The sequence below is a fragment of the Osmerus mordax genome, chromosome 22 (assembly GCF_038355195.1).
Source record: "Osmerus mordax isolate fOsmMor3 chromosome 22, fOsmMor3.pri, whole genome shotgun sequence".
Lineage (NCBI taxonomy): Eukaryota > Metazoa > Chordata > Actinopteri > Osmeriformes > Osmeridae > Osmerus > Osmerus mordax.
The window spans coordinates 10,808,564-10,822,218 of NC_090071.1; the positions used below are offsets into that span (position 1 = coordinate 10,808,564).

The 13,655-nt window shown below is 50.8% G+C and overlaps 2 protein-coding genes across 5 annotated transcripts; one reads left to right on the forward strand and one right to left on the reverse strand.

Moving 5' to 3' along the window:
• Positions 1-1,346: 1,346 nt before the first annotated feature.
• Positions 1,347-5,679, forward strand: LOC136966200 (protein phosphatase 1 regulatory subunit 1C-like). Of its 4 annotated transcripts, none has more exons than XM_067260642.1 (6): positions 1,347-1,470; positions 1,719-1,776; positions 2,894-2,931; positions 3,191-3,242; positions 3,944-4,129; positions 5,028-5,679. In XM_067260642.1, exons 1-6 carry the CDS (start codon positions 1,390-1,392, stop codon positions 5,102-5,104), a joined length of 492 nt encoding a protein of 163 aa, XP_067116743.1. In that variant the 5' UTR covers positions 1,347-1,389; the 3' UTR covers positions 5,105-5,679. The 4 variants fall into 4 exon arrangements, with proteins under 4 accessions (XP_067116743.1, XP_067116745.1, XP_067116747.1 ...); XM_067260644.1 differs by lacking the exon at positions 5,028-5,679 and adding an exon at positions 4,446-4,878 and having other exon boundaries at positions 3,944-4,138; XM_067260646.1 differs by lacking the exon at positions 5,028-5,679 and adding an exon at positions 4,446-4,878 and having other exon boundaries at positions 3,944-4,117.
• A 279-nt stretch (positions 5,680-5,958) lies between these two features.
• LOC136966497 (dual specificity calcium/calmodulin-dependent 3',5'-cyclic nucleotide phosphodiesterase 1A-like) lies at positions 5,959-12,888 on the reverse strand. Its single transcript, XM_067261003.1, has 16 exons — positions 12,788-12,888; positions 11,747-11,773; positions 10,838-10,951; positions 10,284-10,466; positions 9,580-9,646; positions 9,223-9,339; positions 8,812-8,952; positions 8,210-8,310; positions 7,942-8,067; positions 7,711-7,812; positions 7,455-7,575; positions 7,183-7,264; positions 6,840-6,939; positions 6,563-6,714; positions 6,167-6,364; positions 5,959-6,044 (listed from the first exon to the last, which is right to left on the reverse strand). The coding sequence occupies exons 1-16, from the start codon at positions 12,886-12,888 to the stop codon at positions 5,959-5,961; spliced, it is 1,818 nt and encodes a 605-aa protein (XP_067117104.1).
• Between the last annotated feature and the right edge of the window lie 767 nt (positions 12,889-13,655).

Sequence of the window (13,655 nt, forward strand, 5' to 3'; positions counted from 1 at the left end):
CCCCCAACTCTCGCTCCCCAACACTTGTGTTCAGCCAGTAGTGGGTTGAAATATACCTCAGCTTCGGCTAAGCATATATTGGTACCCTGTTATGATGGTGGACAACACAATGGTGTGTGTTTGTGTGTGTCTGTGTTTAGCATGCATCAGAGGTGCAGGTGTGAACAGGCTGTCTGACTGGCCAGTGTCTGATCTCCTCCTCAGATAACACTGTCTAACTCTGGAGAGGCATGTGTGTGTAGCAGGGTTTGTGTGTGTATGGGGGGGGGGGCATGTACCTGAGTGTGTGTTATTTCTTAGCTTGTCTTGTGTAAATAGAATATATAAATTGCATTGTACTTTGTAGTGTATTGTACAGTATGTCACAACAGTCACAACAAATTGTGACATTAATGTGTTTGATTGACTGTTTTTTCCGTCTCCAATAGAATACAAGAGATCCATTGTGCGTTGGTGCGTTTGTGTGTGTGTGTGTGTGTGTGCATGTGTGCTCCCGTTGGCAGTATCAGTGGAAACGCTTTGTCGCTGTGCTGACATCTGGGCTGAGTTACTACATCAGTATCTGTAATGCCTCTGGGCAACACACACACACAGGCAAGCACACACACGCATGGGGGGGGCAACTTTGACTACTAAAACAGACAACCTGTACAGAGGTTTTATACCATTACAAGTCACTGTAAGATCAGAGGATGTTGGGAATTAAACTCCACACAAACACACACAAGCACGGCACACAAACACCGGCCACACACACATGGGGCCGGGGCACAGAACGCATTGGGGTGACACACAGAGACCACACACACACACAGAGAGACGCAGAAACACGCTTGCAGACACAGGTCCGACACACGCACATCAGAAGTCTTACAACTTGCGAGTGAGCTCGGTGTGATGAAGGGCGCCTGTGTATCCTGAGCCTGGCATTATAAAGAGCAGCAGCACAACATGTTTGGGTCAGGAAAGGGAGAGAGGAGGATGAGGGGATGAAAATTAAGATGAGGTGATGGAGGAAGAGGAGGGAGCGTGGGAGGGGAGCCGGGGGGAGGGGAGGAGAGGGATAGAGAGAGAGAGAAAGAGAGAGAGAGAGAGAGAGAAAGAGCACAGGCTCAGCTTATTACTAATGTATTGATGTTGGTCAGCAGAGAGAGAGAGAGAGAGAGAGAGCTCTTACCAGAACACTGACACGGGGAGGAGGGAGGAGAAGAAGAAGAGAGAGAGTGATAGCTCAAACCTGCCCTGTCCACCCCCCCCCGCCCCCCTCAAGCTCGTCCACCTCCCGGCTTTCCCCCCCCCTCCTCTTTTCCTCTCCTACTGGCCTCCCTCTCTCCCTGTCAGCAGTCCCCTCCTCTCCTCCTTCCCTCCGTCCCCGCGTGTGAGAGCAGCATGGAGCCCAGCAGCCCGAAGAAGATCCAGTTCTCTGTTCCTCCTCTCCAGAACCAGCTGGACCCCCAGGCTGCAGAACATGTGAGTACTCCACCCCTGGATGCGTGTGTGTGTTTAGTGTGTGTTCGTGTGCGTGTGTGGAGGGGGGTGTTCTAGGGTTAGACTTGTGTGTCCGAGCTAGGTTGTGTGTTTTACATGAGAGCCTGTTACTGCTGTTACAGCCTGTTAAGAGGCAGCTTGCGTTGGTAGAACTACTTGTGAACGTGTATCGCTACCCCCCCCCCCCCCCCCCGCCCTCACCCTCCATACACCCTCCCCCCCTCCCCCAGATCCGTCGGAGGAGACCGACCCCAGCTACCCTGCTCACCTACCAAGATCTGGCTGGAGGTAACATTAGAATTAGAGGAGAGACACACAGCATGTGTGAGAGACAGAGAGAGTGTGTGAGAGACAGAGAGAGTGTGTGAGAGACAGAGAGAGTGTGAGAGACAGAGAGAGTGTGAGAGACAGAGAGAGTGTGTGAGAGACAGAGAGAGTGTGTGAGAGACAGAGAGTGTTGGAGAGACAGAGAGAGTGTGAGAGACAGAGAGAGTGTGTGAGAGACAGAGAGAGTGTGTGAGAGACAGAGAGAGTGTGAGAGACAGAGAGAGTGTGAGAGACAGAGAGAGTGTGTGAGACAGTGAGTGTGTGTGAGCACAAGAGACAGAATGTGTGGAGACAGGGGTGTGTGAGAGACAGGGAAGGAGAGTGTGTGAGAGATGGTGTTCCGCTTAGGTTACGAAACCCCATTTGATGTCTACCCAGGTTGCGCGACAGGCTAACGGTTACACACATGCACATGCACTGATGGCAGTGTATGTGACGGTGTGTGTGTGTGCGGGTGTGCGTGTGACTGTTTCCATTAGCTCGCTGTACAATGGCTGTAAGGGCTTCCTGCTCTCTCTGCCAGCTCCCGTCCCAGAGCAACCTCCCTCCCTCACCACTTTCCTCTCCCCCTCTCCCCCTCTCCACCCTCTCTCCCTCCAACTATCCCTATATTTCTCTCCCCTTTCATCCTCCCCCACTTTCTTTCCAATCTCTCTCTCTCTCTCTCTCCCTATCTCTCTCTCTCTCTCACTCCATCATCTTACTCTCCTCTCTCCCTCTCTCTTAGCTCCCAGTAATGGAGATGTTTATTAGGTTGCTGCAGCCTTAGAGATATAGGTTTCATATATATGGCAGCTAGCCAGAAAGCAACACAGCCAGTCAGCCAGAAAACTAGTTAGCCAGCCAGCCAGCCAGCCAACCAGCCAGAGCGTTTTAGGGGCGTTTGCCTCAAGACAATGGTATCGTTGTCCCCTCCCACACACACCCATCCCAACACTGATGATGTCATGCTGGAGTGAGAGTTAACAGGGAAACAGAGAGGTGGTTGTGAAAGCCGGAAACTACAGAAGAGGGAGGGAGTCATGAACTCACCTGATAGAGCATAACATGCCTACCTCTCTCTCTCTCTCTCCTGCAGAAGTGGAAGACAAGCATGCGGACAGCGGGGTGACAGACGTGAGTCTTCCCTCCATCCACACTCGGACTGGACAGCCATGCTGACGTCACTTCCTTCCTCTCAGACTCCACGGTCACCTGGATTGTATTGATCCTCCACGTTGACCTCCTCTCCTCCCTTCTCTTCTCCCCCCCCCCCATCTGCACCCTCCCTCCCCTTCCTTCTCCTCTCCTCCCCATCCACCACTCTTCCCCTCCTTTCTCCTCTCCTCTCCTCTGTACCCTCCCTCCCCATCTCTGCTCCTCTCCTCCTCTATAGGGTTCCAATGTGTCTCAGAGGAATCAGAGCTATGCCCCGCCCACAATCAAAGGTATTGCCAAAATATCTTCTCCAATCAGCCATTGCATGAACAGCCAGAAGGTTTGGCTTAGAACGTCCAATTCCTTGTGGGTCTTTCCATGATGACCATTTCATTTCAATAGTAAATTCTAGAATGTCCAATACGCCGTTACAAAATCAAATGTCTATGTGTTCATGCTACACTGTCACCCCTTTTACGTCTGAACTGAGTACATGTCTCTTCTCGGAAACAGTCCACTTGACAGACCCAGTTGTTTCTGCTCGCTCTGTTTTTTCTTGTTGGTCCTGTACTTCATGTTTGCTTTTGCTTGTTCGAGAATGTGCTGAGTTGTGTTGATTTGTGTTCCAGTCTAAGTGTGGTGGAGCTGTGTGTTGATTTGGTTTGAGTTGTTTGCTTGTCTTGTATTGATCTGAACTGAATTGTTGCCTTATTTTGAGTTTCCACTTTTGTTTTGGTCAGTTTGTCATGTGGCGGCAGGAACAAAAGCAAAGCTCTGATTTGAGGTTTGATTTTAGCTGTAGCTTAGCTTTAGCAGTTTAGCAGTTAGCTGCTAGTTGATAACTGCTAGCTGTTATCCGGTAGTTGCTATCTGTTATCTTTATAGTTATTAGCTGTCAGCTGCTACAGCAGTTGTTAGCTGCTAGCTGTCAGTGTCAGTTGTGAGGCCGCAGTACCTGCCACCTCTGGGGGTGCTCTTGTGTTCCCTGCAGATTTGCAGCAGCACCTTCAGAGGCACGAACAGCCGGAGGCGGGATTCTGTGAAAACAGTCCAATTGCAACCCAGCACTTTGGGAACACAGCACAATGGGCTAATCACAATGGGCCTGATGAGCCCAATGGCAATGAGGCGTACCTACTGCTAGCCAATGAGGAGCTAGCGCTGGGTGAGAGCGACTGTGTGGGGGGTAAGTGGGGGGAAGGGGCTAAATGTGAGTGTACGTAATGGAGAGAGAGTGTAACAGGTGTGTGAGGTGGGTTTAAAACCGCTTCCTTTGTGCAAGGATATGCAAACATCTATCGCTAGACCAAAGAAACACATTTGGACTGTTGAGTACATATCACACAAGAGCCATTCCAACAATTGCGCTGAGACTTTGGTCTGTACTATACAAACCTTTCCCAAACACTCGTCTTAACATGGTACTAATGTAGGTCTTGTTTGTTCTCCCTCTCTTCCTCTGCACCTTCCTCTTCCCTTTCTGTCCTCTCCAGAACCTTCCAGCAGCCAACAAGAGAACCTGTCCAGCCCAGAGTCCATCTCTCGATAACCTCCTCATATTTCTCTTTCTTTTGTCTTTTATTCTTTCTTTTAATCCTTCGCGTCCTCTTTCTTCCCTTCTCCTTGCCCGCTATCATCCTCGTCCACCTCTCTTTGCTGCTCTCAGATCCTCTCCTCCAATCACAAACGTGTATGTCTCAACTAGTTCACCCAAAGAGTTTTGTGTTTTACAGTTGATATCCAATAGGATTATGGTATGATGTTATCTCTGTTAGAACGTTCTTACACTTACAGTAATGGACTTTAATAAAAGATGAGACATAAAACATTTTGGTGCATCTCTCAGAGCTCTATTGACTTGGTGGAATGGCGGTGTGTGTGTGTGTCTGTGTGCTTGTCTTTATAGAGAGAACACTTCCTGAAATATTGCAGGTAGCTTGAAATGCTGTTTGTAAATGTCTGCCTGTCTGTCTATTTGCCTTCTTGTGTGTCTGTGTGTCTCTGTCTGCCTGCAGCATGTCTGTCTCTCTGTCTGTCTTTCTGTTTATTATTGAAGGACTGTTGTGTGTCAGCAGGTAAACTGACCAAGCCCCAGACAGAACTTTCCCTCCCAGAGGAGGAGGAGGGCGGGGCTACCTCCCAGGATGACTGACAGCTTGGCCAGCCGGCCTATTAACAGCCCAGCAAACACCGACCCAGTCTGGAGCAGCCAACCACAGCTCCTCCCTGTGGTAGCAGTCCATTTTGGAGGAGCATGATGAAGATATTTCCCGGACACATTCTGTCAGCTACCTAGATTGAACTAGTACAGCTTTAACTATAGCACAATGGATGTATCAGTCCAATGCAGTGGCTAGAATTAGCTTATCTAGCTTGTAACGTGTCACACAGCTGTAGCATTAGAATTATTATTATCTAATGGTTAGTACTAGCATAGCTATTATTTGATGGACTGTGGCAAGCTGTAGCATTAACTAATGCATTCAGTGTCCAATGGCTGTGAGGAGCTAATAGAATAAAGTGAAGTGCTGCTACATCAGACCAGCTGAGAGGCTTCTGTTTCACTGACTCCTGGGAGACAATAGTCCATTACATGGGTGTGTGTATGCATGTGTGTGTGTGCGAGCGAGCGCGCGTGTGCATGTGTGTGTGTGTGCTGAGGTGCCCATTTCTAGACTAGGAAACTTGACATACATGCTCTGCGGTACTCTGTCTGTTGGAAGGAAATAAAGCAGCTTGAACCTTGGTGAGATCTGCTCCTTACTCTACAGAACTACATCTCCCACAAACCCAACCCTTCCACGGTCATGCCAACATGAGCTGGTGCTCTCTGAAGTGTAACCATGACGTCGATAGAACTCTGGGTCACCATGTTGCTGGGTGACAGTTGCCAGGAGAAAGCTGCCAGACAGCGGTTGCCTGATTTAGATGGAACACAGTAGTGGGTGGAGACAAGCTTTAATAAATATAAATACATGATCAGGTTTAAAATAGAGAAATAGATCTTTACTGACGATGTCCCTCTTCATCGGAGGGAAGACATTTATGGGTCTGCTGTTTCTCCTCCTCTTCCTCCTCACCCTCATTGACCCCTGGAGAAACAAATGGCACGTCAATACCTCATCAATCAAGTGTTTGCTTGCCTGTCTGTGTATTGTGTACACGTGTGTAAGCATACATCCAGTACGTGTGTGTAAACGCATGTGTGCGTTACCGTTCCAGGAGAGGGTCTTGTTCTCAGTTGGGTTCACACTGTCCTGTCCCAGTGCATCGTGGGAGTGTATTTCTGACACAGGCTCCTCCTTCATCTCCGGACCAGTCGCATCATCAACTGTTTCCACAGCGACGGCTGGCATGTTTTCCTGAGGGTCCGCCTCTGTCTTGTCACATGACCTCTCCTTATTGGCCAACTCTTCAACCATCAATGGACCAATCAATGAACAAGCAGACGGTTATTACACCTTCCTCTGATGGACGTGTGTGTGTAGAATGACAGATTTCATGTCTACTGCAAGTGATGATTGACATGTCTTGACGTGTTACACAGGCGCATTCTTCCGTGTCAGCATAGCGTGGCTGTTTGACGCGCCGAGTCACACGAGGGGCTTACCGTGCTGGGCCAGCTCCCTCCAACGCTCCTTGTTGGTGACGATGGCCTGTGTCATGTTGTGACGTAGGCGGGTCAGGTCCACGCTGGCCAGGGAGTAGTCACATGACCCTCCCACACTGTGTCTCTGGACAGACCCCACCACGGCTCCTGAACTTGGGAGACTACACACACACACACATACACACATTACTAAAGCTGACTGTGTGTGTGTGTGTGTGTGTGTATGCTGATGTGTGTGTGTTCTTGTATAGATGTGTGTGCGCGTTGTGCTCTGTACCTGACTCCTGAGGCCACAGTGTCTCTGAGAGGAGAGATGACCTTCACCATGGCCTCCATCAACACCGAGAAGGTCGGCTCCACGATGAAGTCTATGAAACCTGGAGAGAGGCGGGGCGCGGGAGAAAAGAGAGTTGGGGAGGAGAGAGAGGGGTAGAGGAAAGGAAAAAGACAGGAGCGAAAGAGGAGGCTATAACCGAGAAAGCCTACATAGCCCCCTTTACTCCTTCACACACACTTTCTCATCCACCAATCACCAAAGGGCAGCAATGTGTGCTTCAGGATCTACCGCAGAGCTAGAACCATTGAACACAACTTCCTCTTTGGTCGGCTTGCTGTCCTACCTATCTGTGACTGGGCGATCATGGTGGTCTTGCGGTCACACAGAGGGGAGAATGGCAGTCCGAGCTCCGCTTCTTTGTCACCCTGGCAACCAACAGGAAACACGTTTAACACGTGCAGGACACAGGAGAGCGAGTGTGCTCATGACCTGCGTGAGTATGTGTGTGTGTGTGTGTGCATTCATGAGTTTGTATGTATTTGTGTGTGAGTATGTGCACGTGTGTGTGTATATGTGTGCATGGGTTTCTAGGTATTTGTGTGTGTGTGTGTGTACCTGTCGGAAGAACTCCTCCATGAGGCAGTGTGTCCAGCGATGGTGCAGGGGCCAGGCCTTGGCTGGATGGCTGATGTCTGCAGCGTGCAGCATCAGGGACAGCGCTTTGGCCTTGTCCACACTGGAACACACACAGGCATGCACACACACTTAAACACACACACACTCAACACAGAGAGGAGCGGAGGGGAGAGAAGAGGGGAGAGAAGATGAGGGGAGGGGAGGGGAGGAGAGGGGGGTGAAGGAGGAGTGGTACCCATCAGACTGAGGCAGCAGGTTCCTCATGGTCTTGATTTGCTGGAAGTGGCAGGACATGTCTGTACTCATCACCATCTCCACCACCAGGCCACGCAACTCCCTGCACACACACACCCACACACACAACACACATCGCAATTAAGCTCTAGTATGAGGACACTTTTTCCTTGCTCTAAACCTGAGAGTGTGTGTGTGTGTACTGTGCGCCTGTGTGGGTGTGTGTCCTGACCTCCAGTCGTCCTTGTTGAGGTTGACCAGGATGTTCATGTCGTGGTCCTGCAGCAGCCTGTAAGCGGCGCTCACGTGGTGGTTCTCCAGGACGGAGCGGTCGTTGTAGAGAATGGCCACCTGAGACCTCCACACACACACACACACACACATACTCCATCACATACCTTCTAAACATACAAATGCAGTGAAAAAAGTCTAAAGTGTCTGTGTGTGCGTGCGTCTGTGTGAGTGTGTGTGTGTGCGTGCGTGCGTGTGTGTACACCAACCTGGTCTGGATGTGGAAGTTGTTGGTGGTTCCTGTGTGCTCAAAGTCATGGATGGCAGCTGCAAACACCATGGCCAGAATCTCCAGCTCAGACAGCCAGTGCTGGGGAGAAGAACACACACATAAATACACTCACGCAGTTTAAAGATGGCTACTCCCGATGTGGTTCTGTGTGTGTGTGTGTGTGTGTATGCTTGTGTGTGACAGTCAGAGGGCTGAGACTCATCCAGTTTAGGAGGTTGGAAACACAGACGGAAGAAGTCCTCCCTCTCAGCAGGGAGTCTTGCTCCACCCTGGTGGGCCGCCCTGGCCTGGACGTTTGGCACACACCACACACACTTTGCGTGATTGGCCAGGGATGTGCTGGTTACTCTCGCTCCATCTTCCTTTCTCGTGGCCCCTCCCCCCTGAGCCCCGGTCAGCCCAGGGACTGTCACATTGTGTGTGTGAGCGTGTACATGTGCATGTGTGTGTTTGTGACACCAAGTCTTCGGGATTACGGACGATGACCTCGGTGACATCCAGACGGAATCCCCGTTCCCTCTGAAGCGTGTGTGCCTGTGTGTGCCTGTGTGTGTGTCTGTGTGTGTGTGTTCCCCTCACCATGGCACCAGTGTGCAGCATCAGGTAATGTGCCGTGTGGGTGACGTCGGCTGCGTGGGCCAGGTTGTGGTAGGGGTTCCCGTGCTTGCTGTAGCCCGCCTCCAGGGCCTCCGCAAAGGACAGCAGGAACGCCACGGGGATCTGGAGGAGCAGGAGGAGTGTGGGGAGGGGGGAGGGGGGAGAGGAGGACAGGGGGGCGGCGGGTGGAGGTAGAATATTGAGCACCAGTCATTGTATCTAGTCATTGTATCTGAAGCTACTGCAGATGTTTTACTGCAGTGTTTAGTTCAGCCGTGCCAGCTGGCTGACTGTTGAACAGACTTGCTTTTTCCCGGCTTTTTCTTTCGCTTTCTTATTCGCGTTTTGTGTCACTGCTGTGTAGGCTGTTGCCGCGGAGACAGGGGGGCTCACCCGGAAGTGGTTGATGAGGTCGTATCTGATCAGGAGGTCGTGCACCAGGAACTTGAGGGCGTGGTCTCCACTGGCCTCCTGCAGCAGGAACACGTCAAACGACCACTGGTCCACTTCCTGTTGGGACGGGAAACAGACAGTCTGGCTGTGAGGAGAGGAGAGGAGGAGGGGTGAGGAGAGTAGAGTAGGGGAGGAGAGGAGGAGGAATGAAAAGAGTAGAGGAGGGGAGATGAGGAGAGGAAAGGAGAGAAGGGAAGGAGAAAAGAGAAGGGGAGGAGAAGAGGAGGGGCGAGGAGAGAGAAGAGAGACTAGAGGAGTGGAGAGAAGGGTAAAGAGAAGAGAAAAGGAGTCTTCTACCTTGAGGGTCTCAGTCACAGCGGGCGGGTAAGTCAGTCCCACCATGTTAGATGTCCGTCTGTACATCCTGGAGGGTAGGGGGTTCACTGTTACCTCTCTGGTCACCTACACAGAGTACCTGTCTGCCTACACATCCTAGAGTACCTGTCTGCCTACATATCCCAGGATACTGTCTACATATCCCAGGATACTGCCTACATATCCCAGGATACTGTCTACATATCCCAGGATACTGCCTACATATCCCAGGATACTGCCTACATATCCCAGGATACTGCCTACATATCCCAGGATACTGCCTACATATCCCAGGATACTGCCTACATATGCCAGTATAATGCCTACATATTTACATTTACATTTGACATTTTAGTCATTTAGCAGACGCTCTTATCCAGAGCGACTTACAGTAAGTACAGGGACATTCCCCCGAGGCAAGTAGGGTGAAGTGTCTTGCCCAAGGACACAGCGTCAGTTTGCATGACCGGGAATCGAACTGGCAACCTTCGGATTACTAGCCCAATTCCCTCACCGCTCAGCCACCTGACATATCCCAGGATACTGCCTACATATACCAGGATACTACAAATGCCAGGGTCCCTATCTACCTGGATGTCCCAGGATACTTCCTCCATATCCCAGAGTACCTGTCTACCTACACTTGCCATAGTACCTACTATATCTGACTACATGTCCCAGGGTACCTCTCTACGAAGATGCCGGCCTGCACGGCGTGGACGATGGTGCGGAACCTCGGCTTCTCGGCTGGACGACGCCTGGCCACGGCCACCTTCCTGGTGAAGGTGGAGGCCAGCCAATCACGGACTTCGGAGGGAACGGACTCTGTCTGGATGTCACTGAGGTCATCGTCTGTTTCCAGGAGACGTCTGGGAAAGGAGAAATGGTGTTAGTCACACTCACGCTAGCACTCACACACGCACACACACACACACGCACAAACACACACTCACGCTAGCACTCACACACACACACACACACACACACGCACAAACACACACTCACGCTAGCACTCACACGCACACACACACGCACAAACACACACTCACGCTAGCACTCACACACGCACAAACACACATGCACAAACACACACTCACACTCACGCAAACACTCACACACGCACAAACACACACTCACGCTAGCACTCACACACGCACACACACACACGCACGCGCACAAACACACACTAACGCACGCTCACACACACAAACACACTGACATACACGGACACACACCCTACCTTGTGTGGTCTATATAGACTGTGTCCAGGACATCAGCAGCTTGCTCTACACTCCTCTTCACATCCTCCACCGACACCTCCCCCCTCTCCAGCTGCTGGGACAGGCAGCGCAGCCTGCACACACACACACACACACACACACACATACACACACACACATACACACCCACACACGCATCAATCAGCAGACCAAGTGATATGGTTAGGAGTGATTATAGATCACACATATATTGCTAGGGGAACCTGACCCCTGTCACCTAGTAATATGGCCCCTGTAGCATGGCAACACGGCCCCTGTAACCTAGAAACATGTCAGCTTGAGCTTACGTCACACTCACACACCCCTGCTGGCTGACGAGACTCATACACCCACCTCCAGTCTGTCATCCTCACACACACACACACACACACACTCTCTCACTTTCGCTCTCTCTTTCTGTCAGGGAGCAGAAGAGGTGTGTTGTCCAACAGGTGTTTCTGGAGAAGCAGCAATGCCCGCTGTCTGTTGCGTTGGCGTGTTTTGACGATGGCCTGTGCTGCGGGTAAATGTGTGCATGAGTGTGTGTTCCCTAACCACAAGCCATGATTACCCTTGCTCCGAGTTCTGTCTTAAATAACCTGCCTTTTCAGCTCCGAATCCATTTTGAACGATCAAATACAAAACATTGCTGACCCCCCTTCTAGAACAGGAGATTAGCTAGCACGCTGTGACAAGAAAATCCGATTGTGACGGATAACGGTAACATCAGACATCTCCATCTTCACTCGTGTGTGTGAGCATGCTGCCCTCCCAGGTGAGCCAGTCAGTGGGAAGACAGGTGTTTGGGTTGAGGTGTCTGGACTGGTGAGGACCTCTGGTGGCGGGAGGATGTACTGCTCAGCCAGTGAGGCGGAGCCAGAGGGCCTTACCTTTGCGCTGTGCTCTTGTACTTCTGCCTGATGAAAGAAGAGATGTGGGATTAACACACTGGTACACGTACACACACACACACACACTGGTACACACACACACACACACACTGGTACACACACACACACACACTGGTACAGACACAATCTTTTTTAAAGATGTTGTAAAGCAAATTTCATGATTTGCTTCTCAGTACATTATATACGTGTGAAATGAGTTCCTGAAAGCATGTGCAAAGCGCGAAAACTTTGTCACACTGAAATGTGGAGTTAGGCTGTTCTAACCTATCTACGTCACAGCGACCTATCTACGTCAGATCACAGACAGCTGCATTCTGTTACTCAGCTGGTACGATGCAAAGACAAAGTAATTAACACATAAAACACTCAGAGACTGCAGGCAGTCTCAAGCAGAGAAGACTACTGATGTTCTCACGATTTTAAAGCCTAATTTAACATACTTGTTTTTTTCCCTTTGAATTTGGATGGGTAGTTAGCAACACATTCTTCTGTGGTGTGGTGAACTTAAAACTCATTTTCAATTCCACTTTACAGCGTCTTTAAGTAAAAGAGAAAGGGAAAAGGAAAAAGAAATTGGGGAAAGAGGGTGTGAGAGAGAAATGGAGATAGAGAGCTGAGTCAAGAGTGGAACCATGTGATCAGTGTTGCAGAGGCTAGATTACCTTTAACATTAATAATACACCACACTAGACACGCACCTGTGCCACCTGAGACTTCACAAGCTTTGAAGCTTGTGTGAACTCAGCATTACAGCATAACTATCTGGAGAAGACCCTTGCTCTGGTTACATGAAGATTTGCATGCACACGCAATCAAGCTTGCATGCAAACACACACACACACACACACCTGTGACACCAACACCTGAGGCTGGCTCTGAAGCTTGTGTGAGCTCAGCTTTATATCATCACTATCTGGGGAACAGACCCTAAATCTGGGTACACAAAGATATGCAGGCAAACACACGCAGGCTTGCACACACACACACACACACACACTCGCACACACGCTGCACACTTACATTCCCCGCAGCCGCACCAACATTCTCTCCTTCTGCTCCTTATTCTGACACCTCCCCCAATCAGGCTCCAGGATATCTGTGTCCGTGGCGACTGTCTCCATGGTGACGGCGGTCCTGGTGTGCGATCTTGTTCAGGTGTAGAGGTGTGTCAGGCGGGGAGGGGTGGGGCCAGGCGGGGCAGGAGGGAGGAGCAAGAAGGATGTCCTGGGGTCCAACACTCCATAGAGAACTGTCTGTCTGTTTGTCCACCTGTCTGCCTGCCTGTGTGTCTGACTCTGTCTCGGACTTCTTCTTCACACTTCTTCTCTCCTTCTTCACTTACTCTCTCCAAATCCCTTTCTCTGCCTTTCCCTCCTTTCCTTTCCTTGCCTCCCTCCCTCTATCTCTCTTTCTCTCGCTCTCTGTCGGTCTCTGTTCAGGCTTTTATACCTCTCCGTTTCCTGACACGTGCTTGTGCACTTCGCCTGCCCACTCTACCATCTCACATACAACCCTCGCATGACACACGCGCTCTCTCTCTCACACACACCCCCCCACTCTCTTTCACCCCCCCCTCTCTCTCTCTCATACACTCCCCCCTTACCCACTCTCATACTCTCCCCTCGCCCTCTCTCTCTTAAACACTCAGTCCTCTCCCTCTCTCTTTCATTCACCCCCCTCTCCCACACGCTCCCCCTTACACCCCTCACTCTCTCCCTCTTTCTCGCTCTCATTCAGAGGAAGCGGGAAAGGGTGGCGTATGAGAGAAGGGGTGGGGGGGGTGAGAGGAAGGTGGGTCCCTTCCCTCTCCATATCATTCACTCAACACCCCTCTCAGACACCCCCCGCCCCTCTCCCGCTTTCTCACTCTCATGCACTTTCCCTCTCT

What these genes read in the sequence shown, in the direction of transcription:
- LOC136966200 (XM_067260642.1), top strand. Translation starts at nt 1,390, where the DNA reads ATGGAGCCCAGCAGCCCGAAGAAGATCCAGTTCTCTGTTCCTCCTCTC. An exon ending in ACCCCCAGGCTGCAGAACAT is followed by an intron (nt 1,471 to 1,718) that starts GTGAGTACTCCA and finishes CCCCTCCCCCAG; the next exon opens with ATCCGTCGGAGGAGACCGAC. An exon ending in CTACCAAGATCTGGCTGGAG is followed by an intron (nt 1,777 to 2,893) that starts GTAACATTAGAA and finishes TCTCTCCTGCAG; the next exon opens with AAGTGGAAGACAAGCATGCG.
- LOC136966497 (XM_067261003.1), bottom strand. Translation starts at nt 12,888, where the DNA reads ATGGAGACAGTCGCCACGGACACAGATATCCTGGAGCCTGATTGGGGG. An exon ending in GCCGGCATCTTCGTAGAGAG is followed by an intron (nt 9,647 to 10,283) that starts GTACCCTGGGAC and finishes CCTACCCTCCAG; the next exon opens with GATGTACAGACGGACATCTA. An exon ending in TGCTGCACACTGGTGCCATG is followed by an intron (nt 8,311 to 8,811) that starts GTGAGGGGAACA and finishes TCTTCTCCCCAG; the next exon opens with CACTGGCTGTCTGAGCTGGA.